This window comes from Myotis yumanensis, unplaced genomic scaffold (assembly GCF_028538775.1).
Source record: "Myotis yumanensis isolate MYYU_CA2020_CCGP unplaced genomic scaffold, mMyoYum1.0.hap1 SCAF_5, whole genome shotgun sequence".
Classification (NCBI taxonomy): domain Eukaryota; kingdom Metazoa; phylum Chordata; class Mammalia; order Chiroptera; family Vespertilionidae; genus Myotis; species Myotis yumanensis.
In genome coordinates, this window is record NW_027223756.1 from 99577459 (window position 1) to 99599267 (window position 21809).

Genomic DNA, 21809 nt, shown 5'->3' on the forward strand with positions numbered 1-21809 from the left:
CACATTAACTGAAAAAAAAGTCAGACACAAAAGGGAAAATATTGTGTGATTCCATTTACATAAAATGTCCAAAATAGGTCAATCTTTAGAGACAGAAAGTAGCAGATTAGCTGTTGCCAAAGGCTGGGCAATGGGTACTGATAGCCAGTGGGTATGGGGTATCTTTTGGGGTAAACATATTCTAAAACTAACTGGGTTGTACAACTCTGTAAATATACTAAAGCCACTGAATTTTACATTTTAAATGGGTAAAATATATGGTACGTCAATTATATCTCAAGCTGTCACCAAACAAAAAGGCATAGATGACTATAAAAAATTGAAAACCACATGTATTGTTGTGTTGTAAATTTTTTCAGTGTTGATAGCTTCATATAAACAGAATTTGTGTCCTTTATATCTTTTATATTATGCATCAAAAACATTATTGTGATGAGGGGCCCATGGGCCTTACCAGACTGCCAAGAGGGTTCATGCTGCAGAAGGGATAAGGGGAGGCAGACCAGCAAACGGGTGCTGCAGTGCAGCTATGTTATGTGCCTTGAGGAGGAGGACAAAAAGGGCTTCCTAGAAGAGGATGGTGACAGTAGGTAGCCAGGCATATGGGGTTCCCAGCACTTCAGACAAAGACCCAGAGGCCTCCAGGAAGCCCCAGTCTGTCTGTGCTGCTCCTGCAAGCTCCCTCATCACACCTTTGATATTTTAGGCCCTGGTGCACTCACATCCCCAGAGAGGTTTTAGGTTCAGTTGCAGCTAAGACAACCAGTCCCCTCCTAGTCCTGCGACAGGACTGTTCTCAGCGTAGGCAGAGCTGACACAGGACAGGAACTTATGGTCTTTCAGAGCTCCTTCCCAGGGCCCACAGAATGAAGGGGCAGGGAGAATAAGGTCTGTAGAAGAAGCCGGAAATACTGACTGGTCAGGAGGGGCCTTGAATGCTGGTCTCAAGGTCTGAGCTTACCCAGAGGTGGAAGCACTTGGAAAGGGGGCAAGGCAGGCAGGCCAGGGGAAAGGCAGAAGGCAGCAGAGGTCTGGGAGGTAGAGAAGGCAGCAGTGCCCACTGCTCCCCTGACACAGCAGTCTGGCTTTCCACTGGGCCCCCATCCATTCTCCTCTGGGTCCCCTCATTTCAGACCACAGACTCTTCCCCTGGAGCTAGTGGTCATGTGAGCAGACCTGGCTCATAGAAGTCCTGCTTGCTGCCCTGGCCACAGTGATTCACTCAAAGATTGACATGTGACCCAGCCTGAGCCAATGAGAGCCAGCTCTGAGACTTGCTGAAACCCCAAGAGAAAAGGAAGGTCTTTCTGCCGGGCTGGTAGTTTGTGAGCCTGTGGCCTCTCACAGGGAAGAACCTTTTGAAGCCAGGCCACGAGGAGGGAGGCAGAGATGGAACAGGGCTGGATGCCTGAGCATCCCCTTTTGACTCAAGCCAGTTTGCAATGGGTTTCCTGTCCTTTACAGTGGCGGGAGACTGGACATAGGGACAGAATCCCCGGAGGGACAGGGCAGCAGGCACCAATTACACAGGTGTTGAACAGGAGCAAGTCCCCCACAGCCTCTTGGTTGTACCCTCCAGATTCACAGTCAAGGGAGAAATTAGGGGACAGGCTCCCCATCCACAGATGATGGAGGAAGGACCATGTGCTTCCCCCTTCCCTGGCCAGCAGCTCCGGACAGCTCTCCATCAAAGCTGCTCCTCTGTCTTGCAGAGTCCACTTGCCATCCAGGTCTGCATCTCTCTTCCCTGGCCTGCCTGCCAACAAGACTCTCTTCTCTCCTTCCAGGCTGTAAATCTTTTCTACATCCTGGCTAATTATGTTCAGGTGGGGAAATCTGGTGGAAGAAACAGCGCGTGTGTGTGCATGTGTGTGTGCATGTGTGTGTGTATGTACACCCCCAGCCCTTGAATCTGCCCCAGTAATGCTGCCTCAGAAAAAAGGACAGAGGACCCTCGGCCTCAGCACCCTGTGTCCTGACCAGCTCCCAGTGATGTCAGCAACTCTTGGCTTCATCTAGTCAACATCTGTTCTCCTTATTCTGACCCAGGCATTCCATTTCAGAACAGTCACGGCCTCATCTGGCAACGCATCCCAGGTCGGTTATAGGCTCCCCAGGGCCTGCCTTCCCTAGTCCTGCCTCCCTACTCCTATACCCAACCCCAGCCCCAGCGCAGCCTGGGGAGTAGTCCACAGTAATTCATATCTGCAAAGCACTTCATATGTCTCCAGTGACTCACACACTTTGTCTCCTCCTAGCAGGGACATGAGGGAAATATTACCTCTTAATAAGAAGGACTATTTGCTACCAAGTACCAGCCACAAGTCTTCATTTAATCCTCACCAAAACCCACCAACCCACCAGTGTAGTCACTGCCATCCACTTTCACCTTTCACAGATGAGATACAAGAGGCACCCACCTCAGCATAAGAGCAAGTCTCAGGTAAGGACACAGGGACCACACAGGAAATGAGAGCTCATGAGGTGGGCCAGGGTGATCACAAGGAGCAGTGAGAACCTTCTGGGGTCTTCTGTCCCTGCTGAGGAGACAGGCCTCACAGCTCTCCCAGGTTCTCAAGGGAAACCTCTGGACCTTCGTGAGAAATTTGTCAAACACTGGGATGGCCAAACAAAACTCATGTGTGGGTGGATATGGCACCCAGCCCACCAGTTTGCAGACTCCACCCTGCACAAGGAGAACACACATTCAGAAATGATTTCACTGGTAAGGGGCAAGGCTGAGACTCCAATGGTTCTCTCAAATCGACATTCATTCAGGGCTTCATGTTATACAAATGGATCCAGCTGATTGCCAGTCTCCTCCTGCAAGTGTCTCACTGAACCATGTTCCTGTTGAAACTCAGGGCGATCTCTGGAAGACCTGGTGGCCAGGTACACTGCTTTCCTGAGACAGGGAACACCTAGCAGTCCACAGGGATGAATGAGGCTCCCTGACCTAATGGATGCCTGCCAGTCACTGCTACCCACTCCCTACAAAACACCACAGCTGCCTTGTGTCAGCTCCACCTGATGCAACAGAGCAGGGAGAGAAAAGCTGCCCCACGTGGATGAGTGAAGTCCAGAGAGCCACCGTGGCCAAGACTTGTCTGCCAGCACCACTCCCAGAGAGAGAAGCAGGACCTGGTTCTCGTTTCCCTTCCATGGCTGTGGTCCAGATGCTTGGAATACATGGTGTGGCTCCCACACAAAATCACTAAAATTCGATTTTACACTGTCACCAATGTAATGACACAAAATAAATAAATATAGAAAAAGAAGATACACAAATATTAGGAATTGCAGAAGATAATTGTATATTCCAAAAGCCCCCCCCCCAAAAAAAGTCCACAATAAAGGGAAAAATAATAAGGAAGTTCATGAAATGCCTAGATGCAAAATAAATATAGAAACCGGCATATCTGGGAATGCAAACATGGGAAACATCCAAGAGAGATTTATTTTAGAAGGATTTTTTGCAATCATCCATGGTTTGCATGCATGCCACTGTAATAACAGACTTTGCTAAAGCAAAGAGGAGGATGGGTATCACTGAGAGCAAAGAAAGAGAAATAAGTGGAGCCTGAGTGGGGCTCGGGTTTGCTGGGTCAATGATGGTTGTCAATGTTTACCTGGAGTGGTACAGGTGCATATATAAATTGTATTAACATGCTGTTCTTTGCCCTCTTGCTCTTTGGGAATGAAAGAACCTAAACTCTGAGTATATTGTTAATCTTAACTAAGTGGGTTGAAGGTATTCTGAGTAAATGGTCACCTGCTGTATCTAAATTAAGTATTGCCCTGCTGGTGTGGCTAAGTGGTTGAGCGTCCGCCCATGAACCAGGAGGTCGAGGTTCAATTCCCAGTCAAGGAACATGCCCAGGTAGGAGGCGAGCAGGAGGCAACTGATCAATGATTCTCTCTCATCATTGATGTTTCTATCTCTAGCTCTTTCTCATTTCCTCTCTCTGAAATCAATTAAAAAAACTATTTAGATTAAGTGTTCCTACATATCTCTAATAACATAATGGAAAAGGTCCTATTTGTGATGGCAATAAAATTCTAAAGTTCTTACTAATAAGCCTACTGGAATATATTTTGAAAGATTTAAACCAATGTTCTTATTTCCCTGAGAAAATTGAACATCAGGAAGTTGTCATTCTCTTGTTCAGCAAAGGTTTGCTGAGGTCTGCTGCATCCTGGACACCCCTGGGCCATTCATATCATCCAAAATAAGGGACCTCTTGTGGTTTTGTTTAAGATCATAAGAAAACAAACCCCAAATCCATTTGGGAAATGGGCAAAAATAGCCAAAACATTTAAGTCACAATGTGATATTTGCCATATCTTTAAGCAACAAAAATTAAAAAGCTTATTGTTGGTATAAAAAACAAAACAAAACACAAAACATCAACAGAGAGGGTAAAAAGAAACCAGATCACCTTCATGAACTTCATAGATGAGAGAATACATGTCCCAAAGTCCAAGGAAAGGGTGAATTAGTAAAAGAATGGTGCTGACACAACAGAGTAGCAATTTAGAAAAAATTATATACGTAAAACCAACATCTTACACAGTACAGGAAACACACTTCACTTGTATTAAAGAAGTTAAATATTTTAAAAAGTCAAATCTGAAAAAAAAGTTAAAACATATAATGAAGTAGTTTGAAAGGCTCATTATTTTCTAGAGCCTAAGTAAACTGAAGGAACCAACATGAGAGGCCTGACAGCAAGGTAAACTGCAATGGGAACTCAGAATATAAATCCACCCAAGCTAACAAAGGGTTAAGGTCTGGGGTGAGAATTGGAGAGAGCAACCATCAGTTATCACAGAAACTTGGTAGGATTGAGTTTCAGCAGCCATAGGATTGTACCCTCCCCGTATCATTAGCCCAAAGTGAATGCTCATGATGAGGGCTCCATGCCAGACCAGCTGAAGCAGCCTCCTGCACTCTTGGGACCCAGGTCCACAGGAACCAGGGGACCTTGCAGGCCCCTAGGAGAGGGCTACAAGGGCCCTGGGCCCCAAGGGCCAATCAGGACAGGCCAACACTAGGACAGAGCCAGACTACTGTCTGACCTCCCTGATCATGCCCAGTCCCAATATAGTCACCCAGGCCACCAGAGCCACCCTCCACAACCAGCAGCTTCCCTGCAGCTGCCCTTGACTTTTGTTCTTATGCTGCAAGTCCTGAGTATCCAGGAGGTTTTTCAAAGAAATGAATGCAGCAACATGATCTTGACGGTGGGGCAAATGCCTGGCACACCCTTCACGCCCTCCTGTATCCATCCACCCAGCTTTGGCCACTCTGCCCTCTACTCCATCCACTCCCAGACACTGAACAGAGGCTGGCCTCATTCACCCTCTGCCCAGGTGCCCTTATGCAGGATACCACTTGTACAACCTCCATGGCACGGCACAGCCTGGTCCTACCAGCCTTCCCAGTAAGGACAGCCAGAGAGGTCCTGGGCACCCAAAGGCCAGGCTACCCCATCTGAGGTGGAGACTACACTGGTAGGACAGTGGTGCAAGCCTTGCCCTTGGTGGCTGGGAAGTGCACCAAGAACTCAGTCCCCAAGGAGAGGAGAAACTCCCCTTCCCCTATAGTAATTAACCCTGCTAATGTGAGTGGGGACTGATGTGCGCCACTGAGGATAGCAAAGGTTTCGTGCAGAGCTCAAGCTGCAGTGGAAGGAGTCCAGGATCTGAGCTCTGTGTGACTTGGGGTAGGTCACACCCTCTCTCCCAGCCCAGATTTCCTCCTGTACTGTGGGATGATGCCACTTATTCCCAGAGTGCAGTGAGTGCTTGTGAGTGTCAAAGGAAGTGATGTGTAAATAGGGACATGCAGGCACAGCTTGGGCAGAGTGTGTGGCCAGCAATGAAGAGCCAACTGCCCAGGAAGGATCGCTGAAGAGTCTTGGAGGACAAAGAGGTGGGGGTCCACTCATACTAGGAAAGAAGGGAGGACAGACAGGGGAGGGCAAGGGGGAAGGGAGGAGAAAAAGAGAAAGGAGGAGGATGAAGAGAGAAAAGAAAAGCGGGAAGAGGAGGAGAGGGAGGGAAGGGAGAGGAGAGAGAAGAAGAGAGCAAGGGAGAGAGAGAGGGAATAGGGGAGGCAGGGAGAAGGGAAGAGAGAGGAAGAGAAGGAAGGCCATCAGAGGGAAGGAAAGGGAGGGCTCTAAGCCAGGATCCAGCACTACCCCAACAACCTCCCAGCCCTCCCTGTGACAGTTGTCCCTGGAGCTGCATTTGGGGGCTGCTCAGGAAACATAGGACTTCTCTGTCAGCTGAGCTGAGCTGAGCCCTGGCTGGGGACCTCTTCTCACCCTGAGTGTTCTGTGTGCAGGTCCATGCACCAGGAGCACAGGCCTCTGCTCAGGGCTAGTAAGCCCAGAACAATGCCTGGAATCTGGCTGGGACACCAAGGAGCACCCAGGAGGATGTGGCCCCTGCCCCTACCCTCCAGGCAGGGTCTACAGAATCAATGCACAATGACCACTGAGTTCCAGGCACCTGCTTTGTGAATAGCCAGCCTCAGGGATGACAATGCAAGGGGGTTGCCCTCCACCTGCCAGGTCTGAATTTGCAGGTGAGGAATTAGAGGGCAGAAAGGGTCAGTGTTAGCTTCCCTGCTCCCAGGCTGCCTGGAGGCCTGACCATTCCTCTGGGCCAGCATCTAATTCCACTCTCATCTTCCCATGATATTCTTTTGGGCTGAGGCCAGCCAGCTTTATTCTTCTCCATTTCCTCAAGGACACACCCTTTGAGGTAGGCAGTATTACAATTAGGGAAACTGAGGGTCACAGGCCAGCAAGAGGGGAGCCAGGCCCTGAACCTGGTTCTGTCTGACCTCATGCCTCATGACCTTTCTCTAGGTCAGTGGGTGTCCATCTGCCATGCATAAGACTCTCCCATGTGGCTCTTGAAAAATACAGATCACCCCCATGTCCCACCAGGTATGAGAAATCAGAATCTCATGAGGCAAGGCCTAGGCACAGGCATTATTCAAAGCTGTCCCAATCCCATGCCTGTCTACTGGCAGACAGATCTGCTGCAGGACAGGCCACAGATTTCCTTTAAGGCAGCAATGGTCTTTGTTTGGGAAAAGACCTTCTGGAAGTCTGTGGAAGTAAAGGTAACAGTGGAACACTGTGTGGACATGTCCTAGGCCTCAATGAGGGGACACAGTCTTTGAATGATTCAGTAGGGGACTCAGGAGGTCTGCCCCTTGGGAGAATACCCACAGAGAGGAGAACCTGGCTCATCAAAGTGCCAGTGCCCTCCCAAGTCAGACCTTGTTCTATGGAAGCCACCTAAACAGCTGCCAGGGCAGCCTCCTCCACCTTCCTAAACAAAGCTCCTCCCCCCACCCCTAATGCTTCCTGTGTGTGGGATCCAACAGCTGTAAACGGGGGGCTGGCTTGCATTTGGGGCCAACAAGCAGACAAGTGGGGGGCTCCAAGGCTCAGGTCAGCAGGAGACACAGCCCCTGGGAATTACAAGGTCTTTGGCTTTTGCGGGACAGTGATGTTGGTGTGGGGTATTAGACTTATCTAGATTTCACCTCCTTTACTAATAAAAATGGGATCTTAGAAAACTAGAATTCAGAGGATATTACAAACTCGAAATCCATTTTAGTCCATAAGCAAGCATTTTATTAAACAGAGAAACTCCAGGGTGTTCCTACCAGAATTGGGTGCAGATGCAGATATGCAAAGCCACTACTGTTACTTAACATTACCCTGCAGGTTCTAGCAGATTGGAAATGAACCTCCAAAATTATCGTTGTCTCAGACAGTACAACTGTATACCTAGAAACCCCAATGGAATCCACAAAGACATATTGGAATTACTGAGTTCAATCAAGCTGCTTGATAAAAGATAATTATATAAAAATCAATAGCCTTCCTGTATACCAGCAATAGATGGAAATGATTCAATTCACAATGGCAAAAAGAAAAAAATATCCTTGAAATGACCCTGATTAAAAACAATGGGAAACCTGTATAAAAAATGCATAATACTTCATTGAGCAGCATCAAAACAGAATTGAAAAACACCATGTTCCTGTCAAATATAAATTATGTCAATACCTGCTTTAATTGGTTTCTAAGTTTAATTTAATGTCAATCAAATTCACTGGGGATCTTTTCAAGCTGACAGAACAATTCTAAAATTCAATTGGAAGAATAAACAGATGTGACCAGTCAACAAAATTTTGCAAAAGAATAACAGCAAAAGGGGCGTATTCAGTCAGATGTTTCAAAGCAGCTCTGCCCCACAGAAATGGAATGTGAACTTCATATGTTGCCAGGTTAAAAAAAAAAAAAAAAAACAGGGGAAATTATTTCAGCAATATATCTTATTTAACCCAATATATCCAAAGTATTATCATTTTAGCCTGTAATTAACACTGTAAAATGACCAATGAAATATTTGATATCCTTTTTTTTTGGTACTAACTCCTTGAAATCTGTTGTGTATTTTACTCTCAGAGCACCTCTCAGCTCAGACCAGCCACATTTCACGTAGTCAGTAGCCTCACATAGTTCATAGCTACTACCACAGCACAGCTGTAAAGAAGCTGACACTTTAGATATTAGAGCTTTAAAGCTCTCATGGTGAACACATGAGAGCTTTAAAGCAGGTACAAGAACAAGCAGACAGAAAAATAAAGTTTATATGTGATATCACTTAACCTGAGGTTTCCTTTGCAACTGACTAGAGATGATATGTGGCATAATACATTTTATATATACAATTGATCCTTGAACAACATGGATTTGAACTGTGTGGGTCCATGGAATTTTTTCAATTGACCTGCACAGTTCAGAACTGCACAGTTCAAACCTGCATCATTCAAGGGTGAACTGGTAGTTAGAAATCTGTGTATGTGGAGAGCCAACTTAAGGCATACAAAGATTTTTCCACTGCATGGGCAGTGGGCACCCCAATCACCAGGTGTTCAAGAGTCAACTGTAGGTCCTGGCCGGGTAACTCAATTGGTTAGAGCATTGTCCCAATACACTCAGGTTGTGGTTCCATCCCCCCATCAGGGCCTATCAACCAAGCAATACATAAATAAGTGGAACAACAAATCGATGTCTCTCTCTCTCTCTCTCTCTCTTTCTCTCTTCCTCTTCCTCTTTCTCTAAAATCAATAAATTTATTAAAAAAGAGTCAACTGTATATTCCTATTGTTCACAGCTTTGAACCACTTTTTCTCATACCTTCAGAAGCTCTGTCCCAGTTGGACTGACCACTACTGAGCCTTATACCAACCTTGCATGAAACAAAAATACATCTTATTTGCCATGTGGTCTCAATCCCTGCTATCAAAGGAGAAATGCCCTGGTTCAAAATGAATGCTTGAATGTTCTGCTCCCACAGTGGGCAAGGGCTTGCTCCTTTGGTGTGAATGGCTGGCTTCTGCCACTGCCCTGTTTGCCCAGCCTGGGAGTTTTATGTCAAATCTCAGCCCCAAAGTCATTTGTATCATCATCATCATCATCATCATCATCATCATCACCATCATAAAACTGAATGTTCAGGTTCTAAGACACACATATGCCACATCTATCATCTGAACTTGGAATAAAATTAGTGAGTCTTATCTCTGCTAGCAGCCACATATGCTGGCTATCACTGGCTGGTAGGCAACTAATTTGGCCATGGCATTTTGTACTGCTATCCTGCACCTGAGTCATATGCGGGGTCAGCGCTTCTTGTTTTGAGACCCTTACCACTCAGATATCTTTAAAAAGTCACAGTGTGGATAGAAAAAGGCATGTATAGGAAGGCACAGAGATAGCAGTGTGTTTGGTTTTGGTGAGGAATGTTCCTGGTGACCTCCTACTTTACTAGAGAGAGGAAGACACCCAGAAGTGGATGAAGCCAGTCATGCACTAAGCACGCAAAGCGAATGAGGTGGGCGAAACAAGCCACAGCTTATAGCAACTAGGGGCAGGGTGGCTAGTGCCAACACCTGGTGGGACTGTGGCTAAGGCGCTGGGTGTATCTCCTCTTTCTTGGTATATCCAATCCCTGATGGCACCTTAGACCCCCCAAAATACAGAAACAGCCAACATTTCCCAAACCCTGGCCTGGGCTAAAGGCTTGTCATGCACTCATCCTTCCAAGCACCCCAAGAGGTGGGTGTGGATGGATACCTCTTTGCTTTTGGTTCAGTGGGAGATGCTGCCCTAGTCCAGGCCACCCAGCTGCATGGGGCAGAGCTGACAGTGTGACATTCCAGTCTCCAGCCCACACTAAGTCCACTGCTAGTCACTGAAGTGTGCAGAACCAGGTAGGCAGCACCAAGCCTTCCTGGTCTCTTGGCACTGCCTGGGCCTAGAGTCCTAGATGCCAGAGTTTCTTCTGCCTCTAAGCAAAAGTGCCTCAATCCACAGGCCCTGGAGTAGATGTGCAGTGTAATTAAAATTCATGGATGAGTCCAAGGAGCTGGCTCCAGGCTCAGTAATAACTTCTCCATATTAATGACAGCACCACAGACTCCATGGACAGCTGACATTTAGTATGAAGCATATACAGCAAAGCCAGAGGCTCCTAACTGAGCCCTCTCATTCCAGAGTGCCTGCCATGAGTAGTTTAAGGTGGTACCAAAATTCAGAGGACTGAGGTCTTCCTCTCCTCTCAGTACCTCCACTCCACCTCAGTTCCCTCCCCTGCAAGAAACCCCTGCCAAGAACACACACATGCACACTCACACAAGAATGTACAGACTCACTAAATGCACACACATATACACCTACTCAAGACACACACATGCACAGGCTCACATGTCCCACATATAGATATGCAAGTACACACACATTTATGTGTACACATTCGCCTGCATGCACACATTTTCACATACACATATGCACTCCCATGTACAGATGCACAAACATGCACACGTGTTCACATATGCCCTGCAGCCTTGTATGTTCTGACAGCAGCACAGAAACCTCCCCACCCTCAGCTGACTGAGCCGAGGAGGGCAGTGGAGACAATGACATGTCTGCCTGCCAGTACAGACCCAGCATCCTAAGAGAGGCCCCACACACACAACTGCCCCTGTAGATCTCAGAGACCAGAGTAGGAGACCCCAGCCATAGCTAAGACCATTATGCACCAAAGCCAGCCTCCATGCTGAGCGCCCCAGTTGCTCAGGTCAATGAGCCCCTCAATGACTCCTTTGTTGTGGTGCTACCTGATGTACTTCGGTTCTCACAGCAGGAATGGGTGGGACCCAGCCTTCCCCACATCCCAGCTAACCCTGGGTTAGGGTCTTCACCTGCTAAGTGCCAGGGACACTGAGGAATGGGCAGCCAAGGCTGGCCATCGGGCAGGAGGAACCTGGAACCTGCCAACATCTGAATGAGCAGCTTCATTACACTCAGCAATCAGTGCTAGAAACTCAGGGCCCTGTAATGGAATCAGAGTAGAGGGCAACAGGTGACAGGGGATGGCCTCTGAAGAGGTGGCTGCCCTGGGCTCAGGATTGGAAACCAGCAACCAACAAGGCTGGCCTTCCTGAGAGGCCAAGTCAGACTTCACTATGCTCTACCCTAAAGGATTCCAAGGGGAAGGTGACCTCCCACACTGTGAAAGCCTTGTAAATCTGAGTATCTGAGAGCCCTGGGTTTCCTCTGTAAAATGAGGAAAACAGGGTTTGGCTTCCAAGACAACTGCAGGGATAGGGCACATGTTGCGAGCAGAGGTAGAAAGTGCACACGATGACCCTTTGATGGCCTCCTCTAGAGGAATAGCAGTGGCTTCCATGAGTCCTCAGGCACCTCTCTGCAGGATCCTCACTGGCAAAGCAGTCTGGAGGTGAGGAGCCATAGCATCTCTTTCCTGGGTAGGGATGGAGCATGTGACGCAAGCCACAACCAACCAGGACATCACATCCCTGGGCACAGTGAGTGACTATGGAAAGGTTCCATGACTTATGCCTGTCCAATCAGAGTGAAGCTCAGAAATGTGGCAGGGACCTTCAAATAATAGACTGCTTCCAATCCCACCAGGCTGTCTCTGGGGGCAAGAATGGTATGGAGTCACCATAGGCACTGATCACCCAGAGAAAAAGGTTACACAGGGGAGGAGAAGCTGGGCCAACAAGGTTCAAGGGACACCACCCCATCCCTTAATCACCTACTCAATCCCAGGAATCCTCAGATGTCTTTTTAAATTATGGTAAAATGCATATAAAATTTACCATCTTTATCATTTTTAAATTGTACAGTTCAATGTTATTAAATATATTCATAATATTGTGCAATCATCGCCACCATCCATCTCCAGAACTCTTTTCTCCTTGGAAACCTGAAACTCTATGCCTATTAAACACTAATTCCCCATTCCCAGGCCCCTGCACCCACCACTCTACTGCTTGTCTCTATGATTTTTGACTTCTCTAAGTGCCTTCACATGCCTTACTCACTGAAGAGATGAGTCTGGGTTTTAGACCACAAACGCACTTATACCATTCTCAATGGCTGCCATGAGCCAGGTAGGGGCTACGGGCTGCTGCTCTGCCACCTGGAGCACAAACCTCTGACAAGTCAACCTCCACCATGGCAACCACTGGCCAGTGTACATCCTTTCCCCGCCCCCCCAGGCAAGAGTGCCTGGAAAGCCCCTTCCCTTCCACCAAGTCACCCCCTAGAGCAGTGGTTCTCAACCTTCCTAATGCCATGACCCTTTAATACAGTTCCTCATGTTGTGGTGACCCCCAACCATAAAATAATTTTCATTGCTACTTCATAACTATAATTTTGCTACTGTTATGAATGTAAATATCTGATATGCAGGATGTATTTTCATTGTTACAAATTGAACATAATTAAAGCATAGTGATTAATCACAAAAACAATATGTAATTATATATGTGTTTTCCAATGGTCTTAGGTAACCCCTGTGAAAGGGTCATTAGACCCCCAAAGGGGTCACGACCCACAGGTTGACAACCTCTGCCCTAGAAGACGTGATGGTGAGGCCAGACAGAAGGATACAAATACCCTGGGGACAGGTGCATGGGGTGGCCATGATGAAGGCTGGATTCTCAGCAAGCTCCTGTCAATGCTAAGAATGAATGTGCCTGTTAAGGACTCCTGATGGTTAGTTCGGCTCAAATTTATAAACAGAGTCTAACAATCATTGCTCCCTGTGCTTCACTGAAAAGCTGCATCGAGCAGTCTGCCTCTTGCCCAGTGTTCCTACCATCTGAGCACACCAAATAGTCTCCCCCACCTCACTGCATCCCAAATCAGGGACCCCGTTGGCATTGAATTGGTAACCACAGCCTTCAGTTGACATTTCCCCAGTATAGTCCCTGCCTGCATGGCCCACCTAACCATCCTGCTATCAGGACAGCCCCCAATAATTCCATATTGACCTGCGAAGGCCCCTTCAGGGGACCTCAAAGCCCATTCAGGTTCTTCACATGCCAACAGACTCAGAAATGCAGCTTCTCTGAAGAAACATTGGAGGCAGCAAGGAGCCCACACTCCCTAGGACAACAATCTATCAAGAAAAGCAGGACAGCCCTGACTGGGTAGCTAAGTCAGTTGGAGCATTGTCCCTTGTACCAAAAGCTTTCAGGTTCAATTTCTACTCAGGGCAATTAGGTCCCCATTTGGGATGTGTATGGGAGGCAACTGATCGATGTCTCTCTCTCTCTCTCTCTCTCTCTCTCTCTCTCTCTCTCTCTCCCCCCCCCCTCCCTCCCTCCTTCCCTTCCTTCCTTTTTCTCTATAAAATCAATATAAACATGTCCTTGGGTGAGGGTTAAGAAAAGAAGAAGAGAAGAAGAAACTCAGAGCATGTTCTGAAACCATCCCCAAGCCCCTGGATCCAACCATGCCTAAAGCTGGCCCTCCTAGGGATCCCAAGGATGGGATCCCTATAATGTCCCCTGCTTGTTTCATCCATTGTAAGCTGATTTTCTGTCACTTAAAATGAATGAGTTTTAAAAAAGGAATGTAATAAGCCATGGAGGAAACTGTGACTACCCTGGGCAACTGTGTGGATTGCTAAGAGCAGGGACTAAGCAGGTGCCTCTGCTCCTCTGACCTGAGGAACTCCAACACCCAGGGAACCAGGAAGTTCCCACAGCCCTTCTTTGGTGTGCCTGAGACCCTCTCACTGTCCTCCAGCTAGTGCCAAGGGAGGATGGGAGAAGGAAGGCCCTGCAAGTCCCAGACACTTTGCATCCCCAGCCCCACAGCCTAAGTCTGCCACACCTGTCAACCCCACTCTAGCATCTGAGCCAGCTGGAGCCGAGTATGTGGTCACAAAGGCAGCAGCCTTGTTATGAAAAATAAAACGCATCTTGGTCTCTTAGGCCAGCGAATGACTTCTCTCTGTAGCCTTAGTGACTCTTAATGTCCAGCAAGACTAAACAGAGAGGGTGCCTGGCAAGGATGGCAGCCCAGCAGGATAGTCCCAGCCCACAAGGCAGCAGCCTCTCTGAATCTCAGCTATACAAGGGGACACTGCATCACAGAATCACAGGGGGTGTACACTGCCCTCCTCAGGCTTCAGAATGGGAAAAGGTTTCAGAGGTTATATATTTCCCACTACTCAACCCTTGGAGGTTTCCATCACTGGCCCTGACTGGTCAGAGATGCCAGGCTGGAGTGGTCCGCAGAGCTGCACTGACAGGGGACAGAAGGAGGACAGGGTGCTTCTATTCTACTGGTGTTCCCACTGCCATTACTGAGCCATGAAAACTCAGGCTGCCTGAAGGGAGTGCAGAGCAGGTCAGTAGCTTATCAGTAGGCCACTTGACCACTAGGCCTGCTCCCAGCTCCCACTCACTCACTGACAATGGTCAACACCCCTGACTCAGAAGACCTCCAGGAGTCAAAGAAGAAGGGTAGGAATGTTTCAAAGAAATGCATCTCTCATTTTTATCCTTTTTGTTGGTCTGCAAACAAAGGTAATAAAATGTGGTGAACATGATCTTGGAGTCAGACAGACAAGCATACAAATAGTGGCTGCAAAGCTTGAAGCAAGCTGTCTTGGCTTTGGAGCCTTAGCTTGTTCAACTGTAGAATGGAGATCATATCAGACACTAGCCATGGGTGCTGAGGATTAAACTGCATACGGTGCTCAGCTGGGAGCATGGTGCAGAGTTGGGGCATGTGACCTGTGATATACTATTATTACTTTTTATGCCAACAGCCTTCTCATTGGGTATTTAATGAGCATATTAGGATGATGTGAGACCAGCACACCTGTCCTGTGGCCCAAGAAGTGCCAGAAAAGTCTTCCATAGCAACAGGATGTACAGGAACCCCGTGTTAAGCAGTATTTCCTCAGGCATCATGAAAAGGCAAACTTTAACCTTTTTCCTGTAAATATTATGAACAACGTCTGTACAGTGGCTATGAAAGAACCTGAGCACTTTCCATTTCTCAGCCTCTCTGAAAATAAAGGGCTCAATGTCTTATGAAGCAAGTCTTCATCTGGCATTTCTCTTTAAAATAAATGTTTTTATTGATTTCAGAGAGATATAGAAACATCAATGATGAAAGTAAATTACTGATAGGCTGCCTCTTACTGGGAATCAAGCCTGCAACCAAGGCATGTGCCCTGACCAGGAACAAATCGTGACCTCCTGGTTCTGGGTCGACGCACAACCACTGAGCCACACTGACTGGGCCATCTGGCATTTCTTGAGTCTCCATCTCTACCTGACTCCAATAAAATTTGCATATTGGCAGGCCCAGGGTCCCAACCTCATATCATTTGGGGGAGCAACACCTCTTATATTCTCCATCTATGGGGTTCTGCAAACCCCATGTCCTGATTCTCATTGGAGCATCTGATGCCAGGTTGGCCAGAGTGACATTTCAGGACTCAGCTGGAATAATCAGAAAATGATGTCAGTCTGGCACTGCTGAAGCCCCTTGACTTGCCACAGAGGATTCCATCTGAGAACAAAGCCAACAAATACAGCAAGCTGTCTTGGCTTTGGAGCCTTAGCTTATTCATCTGTAGAATGGAGATCATATCAGACACTAGCCATGGGTGCTGAGGCAAGAGACAGCAAGTGTCTTCATAACCTGGTGGGAGCACCTGGATCCAGTCATGCCTGAGGCTTACCATTATGTGAGCTAATAACTTCCCATTTCTGTTTAAACTAATCTGACTTGAGTTTTCTGTCACTTGTAACTAAGAGGAGCCTGACATATACAGTGACATAAGAATCCATTTGTACTAAATAAATTAGGAGACTGCTGTCTGTGGTAAACAAAGCTACTACTGCCTTCTTTTAAAGTAGAGAAACAAACTCAGGGGAACAGGCAAGTAGATGTGTGTCCAATCCAGGGGAAGGACAAAAGGTCTAAAAAGTTCTGTGGCTCCCCTAAGTATCTAAACTTAAACTGTGAGACCACAGCTGCTCGCTGAGCCCTGCTCCATGGTTTTTCCATGTCTTCTAGGAAAGCTAGTTCCACATGTTCTGCAGAGCAGGGTTCCCTGGTTCCATCTGTGTGAAAGTGCTGGATTCACAGAGTTCAAAATGTTTCTTTATTACAGAAATTCTCCAAGAGTCCCATGGGCCCCTTGAATCTCCCAGGTGAATGCAAGGCCCAGTATTTCCCACACTGGTGGTCCACTGAACCCTATTTGCTCAGATCAACTTAAAGTGTAAACCCACCGAGCTCTCTTGCAGAATTTGGGCTGTAGAGCCTTGCTTCTGAAAGTGTAGTCTGAGGCCAAGGAGCATCAACCAGGGAGCTCATGAGAAGCTCAGAACCTGGGAGGTGGGGAAAAAGAAGGAAGGTAGGGAGGGTGCATGGGTACTGAATCAGAATCTGTATTTTAACAAGTGTGATCTGCACCACACTTGCTTGGGCATGTTTCACTACCAATGAAGGAAGAGCAAGAGCTGCCCAGGAAGGGGCTACATGAGGCATGTTGGTTTAGAGCCAGGGATGCTGTGCACTTAGCCGTAGAAGACCTACTGAGGAGCGTGCACAGGAAGTACACCTTGGATCATATATCAGTGTCTTTCACCCACCAGACTTGGGAGCACCATGGAAGAAGAGCTGGAGAGAACCAAGCCAGACTCCTGCCATCAAGGGCTGAGCCTCAGCTGCCCAGATGTAAACCAGGCATGAAGACCCTTCTCCTGCAGGGTCACTGTTGAGGACCAGACACATGATGCATGAAGCCCTTAGCATATGAGCCTATCATTGATGCACAGAGAGACTTTAAAGGTTAAGAAATTAATTGGTATAAAATCAGAACAGTTGCACACAGCAAAGAGAAAGAAAAAGAAAAGAAGTCATGATGCTGCCCCACTATCTCCAGGCCATTTCACTGACAGCATTCAAGGCCATTCTGGGAGGTCCCAGCCCCTCTTCCAACTTCAGTCTTCGTTTCAGCCCTGCAAGCATGTCCAGGACATCTGCCTATCCTGATTGGGCCAAGGCACACCTGGTACCTCTTCTCTCTGCTAGGATTGCCAACCTGTGTGGCTGCCTACCAACAAAGCATTCTTCAAGTAGCCTCCAGGAGTATGTTTTCAGGCCCCAGCAAGAGTGCTCCTCAGCCTATCAACTGCCCTGAGTGTGTGAGACCCAGAGGGACACCAGGCCAGACCTATTTCTGACCAGCACAATAGAAAAACACACTAGAGCACTAGAGGTGCTGGTTAAACAAATGAATCACTGACCAGATGAATGAATGATACAATGAAAAAGTATCCCTAAAATGCTTTCCATTGGGAATTAACCAGTACACGGAAGTTGGTCCACCAACAAATGCATCCATGTCACCCTTCCCAGCCCACCCACCCCATCCTGAAGTCCCCAGGATCTATTTCCTCTAATTTAGGTGATTCACCTCTAGAGTAAAATGAGGCACACCCGTGAGCCCCAGGACATCCTCAGAGACAACTGGACATAGAGGGCTGCACCATGTTAACCCAACTCCTCCAAGGACATTGACAGTTGTCTGCAATACGCCCAGGTTCTAACCAAAGGCAGTGATTTTCTGAAGCAACAAGTGACATTTCCTGTGTCTCCATAAAAAGAATACCAGCGGTTGTGGGGCTCTGGAGTAATTGCTGGCTCTGTAGCTAACAGGATGAACCTGAGGACAGGGGCTGCAGGGCTGGGAGAGCAGCCACTCCCTGGGAGCAGGAGTCTTCTGAGCTGCAATTAGAGCAGAACCCTTGGTGGGCGGTCTAGATGACTTGCTAGCACAGCCAGCCTGACCACCACACATCCTATCCAAAATAGAAAACTGCAGTGGCTTCTGCTGTGTGCCAGGTCCCTGGGTGGCGGGACAGAACACTGCCAATGTCAGCCTCCTCCCTGAGCATTGACCCAGGCTTCCTCCAAGGCTCTTATGTCAAGCCATGGTCCCTCTGGGCCCCCCAAAATAGGAGAACTTTCCAGGGCTCCAGGAACCCCCAGGCAGCCTCAGGAGGGGACCTCCCCCAGCCTCTCTCCTGTCCTTCAGGGGCTGCCCATGGGCACCAGAGCCTGCATTTCCCAATGTTCCCCTTGGTTCTAATAGAGAGAGAAAACATTTTTCAAATAGCCAGCTTAAGTTCACAGGAACCCACAGCATAAAAATCAGTGGGTGCCAGTCAGCCAGGGGGCAGAGTATAACTGGGCATTTCAGCATCACTGCCTGCCCCCTGGGCTGGGACCACCTGCATACACAGAGACAAGGAGACTGACTGCCAGTACCTGTGCCCTCCACACATATGACACATACTAAAATGCACAGGGCACACGCTCAACTGACACACAAATGAGCAGAACCCTACGGATACACATGTGCACAAGACACACAAGGGCATATTCACGTGTACACATCAACATTCCAAACACATGTGCACACACTCACAGACATATACACACCTGTGCCTGCAGGCCTAAAGGAGACACATGGCTACTTGACCAGCCCTTTGGAGACCCTGGGCCTTCTCCTGCATAAATCACCCCTCAACCGTCAATCAAAATAACTTGCCTTCCAGCCAACCCCTTCAATCCAGCCACCCCCTCAGTGTATGCCCTGTGGTCCCTAAGCAGAGAAGGTCCTCAATGCAGGCCCTGCCCTCCCAGGGGACACCCAGGTAACAGGCTTCTGAAGCTCAGGCAAGAGCCATGGACAGAAAGGGGTGGAGAAGTGCCTACTCACCAGCCCATCGCAGGTGCTGAGCGCCACGGAGGAGGCTTCACTCACGCCAGCCACGTCTCCAATGTAGAGGCAGGTTCCAAGCAGGGGCTCCACGCGAGTGGTGCCCGACTCACCCTGCCACTCCACTGTGGCCCCGGGCGCCACAAGGCGAGAGTTGGGCTGCAGCCGCAGGTGCAGGTCTCGGCTGAAGACAGTGATGTTGTAGAATAGGCGGCGGTCAGGGTCCTCCTCACTGCCTCCAGGGAAGCCCAAGGTCTGGGCGGTGGCAGCCCTGCGGGCCCGAACCCCGGCCTGGGCCGTCGTCACCGACACCACGCGAGACACCAAGCGGCCCTGGGCGTCAGTGCGTACGGGCACCGCCAGGATGCGCTCGGCTCCGTGCCCCACGGGTCCGCCTGCAATGGGAAGGAGCATTGGAGCCGCCGGGACCTGGGAGCTCCCAAGCCCTGCTGAGCCCGCATCACCCCCAGTCCCGCCCCCAATGCGAAGGGAAGGACATTCCTCCAGGCAACCCTCAGAAACTAGCCTGCACCTCCCCTGCATCTGCCAACCAGGAAGGGTAGTTAATACCGCCGCCCGGGCGGTCCCGCTCTGGGACCCTGCAAGCCAAGATCATTCCCCTTGCCCCATCTGGGTTGAGGCTCCGCGGGCTCCTCACAGTTCCCCAGGGGACAGCCACCTCAGAGCGTCCCCGCCACCGTGAACCTACCGTCCTTGGCAGGATGTGGGCCGCTCCGAAGCCATTCCCGGTTGTCGTCCCCTCCCCGCCACCCCCCCCCCCCCCCCCGCGAGCCTCCACCCTTCAGTGGCCCCTGGGGCGGCGAGGACTCGGCTCCCCTGGCACAGGCGACCTCTGATGACAGTATCCCGTCCCCGGAGGGGTGGAGCAGGGTCCCTCGGATCTTCGGGGATCCCCTTTGAGGCGTCCCAAACGATCCTCAGGGCCCCAGGCGCGGTCGGCATTCGGCTCCTCCGGAGCATCCCCGGACGCCAGCCCAGGAGCAGCATGGCCCTGGCTCCCCAGGACCCGCTGGGGCAGGCTCTAGGAGATTGCGCCGCGGGGCATTTCTGGCCCTCCACCGCCACGCTCAACGTCCGTCTGGAGCGCCGCGAGGGCTCCAAGCTCCCCACGGCCCGAGGAGTCCGGGTGCGCCGCGAGGGGCGCCCCCTGCGCGACCAATCCGGCCCGAAGTTGGACAACTTGGCCCCTGATGGGGCGCTCGGAGTTTGCCCAAGTCCAGCAGGACGCTCCTGGTACAAGGGGGAGGGGGGAGGGGGGAGGCGCGCGGGACGGGGCGGGGCCGGCCAATGGGGGTCGTAGGGGTGGGGGCGGGCCGCCCCTACCTGGGGGGTCGGCAGCAGCAGCGAGCCAGGCGTCTGCGGGCGGCGGTGGCGGCGGCAGCAGCAGCAGCAGCAGCAGGAGCGGTGAAAGGCAGAGCAGGCAGCGAAGGGCGCCAGCTGGCGAATCCATGGCAGCCGGACCGTAGCCGGGCCCCGCACTCGCAGCCGGCGCGAAAGTTCCCCGCGCTCTGCCCAGCCCACATCTGGGGCAGCTGGAGCCCCCGGCAGCTGCAGCACCGCAGGGCGCTGGGCGGAGGAGGCGAGGCGCGCAGGGGAGGGCGGGGAGCTCTGAGGAGAGGCGGGGAGAGGGAAGGAGCGTGCGAGGGAGGCGGGCAGGCGGGAGGGAGAAGGAGAACGCAGGGAGGGCGGGGACGGCGGGCGCCTCAGCCTGCGGTGACCCGGCGCTTCTTGGCGGGGCCGCCGCCGCCCTCTCGCAGCGAAGCAGAGACACCCGGCGGCGGCGGCAGAGTAGCACCTGGGATCCCAGCCGCTGGCCACACTCGGCTTGCCCCGCGCCCTTGTGGTACACTGCCTGGAAGGAGCGTGCCCCCCCCCCCCCCGCCCCCAGCATCCCCATTCAGAGAATCCTTCTTGGGGCCCACCAGTGAGCCATGGGGTTCAAGAGACAGCTTGGCCCTATTTTTGCGCCCTGGGGCAGGACAGGGTTCAGGAAGGGGGTGGGGAAGGTGGGGAAGACCTGAGATGGAGACCTCAGAGGCCAGAAGATGCTTTTACCTAAGGGTGCACTCACTGCAGGGGCTATCCCAAAGATCAACTTTTATCCTTCCAGATAGAGGCAAGATACCCTCAATCCCCACCTTCTTTCTGCCTGAAGTCTCTGTCTCCCTCCATCTGCCTCCCAACCCCTCCTTTGGAACCTGAGAACACAGCCTCCTCCAGCCAGATCTGGCCCTCCTTCCTAGAGCACTGGCAGAGTTGCAGCCCTCACCTGTCCTGAATCCCAGGTGGGCATTTAGCCTCCTGGACTTTCCTCTCCTCCAGGCCCCGCTTAAAATAACCTTTCTACTCTCTACTCACCTTTTCCAATTCAGAATACCAGGCATACGTCTCCATCCTGTATCAAGTCTGCCGTCAAAGGCCATTGCCAGTTGGAATCTCTCGTCTCCAGCAAGGTTTTGAGCCTGGAGTCACTCTCCTACCAGGCCTGCTGCCCCCAACACAGTGACCTTTCTTCCCAGGTCCTGCCTGAGAACCTCCTTCCAGGCATGTGTCTATTGGAACATCTCTGCTGTGTGATCCCAGATTTCTGCCCCATTCCTGTCTCTTTGGATCTCATT

The 21809-nt window shown here is 50.2% G+C and overlaps 1 protein-coding gene across 1 annotated transcript in view; it reads right to left on the reverse strand.

Annotated features, from left to right (window-relative positions):
- The window catches only part of ADAMTS2 (ADAM metallopeptidase with thrombospondin type 1 motif 2), a 285590-nt gene extending 265457 nt beyond the window's left edge, over positions 1 to 20133 (reverse strand). The window contains exons 1-2 of the mRNA XM_070417030.1: positions 20022 to 20133; positions 19171 to 19565 (exon numbers count right to left, since the gene is read on the reverse strand). Coding sequence (XP_070273131.1) covers positions 19171 to 19565; positions 20022 to 20133 — 507 coding nt within the window. The remainder of the gene's footprint in view (positions 1 to 19170; positions 19566 to 20021) is intronic.
- Between the last annotated feature and the right edge of the window lie 1676 nt (positions 20134 to 21809).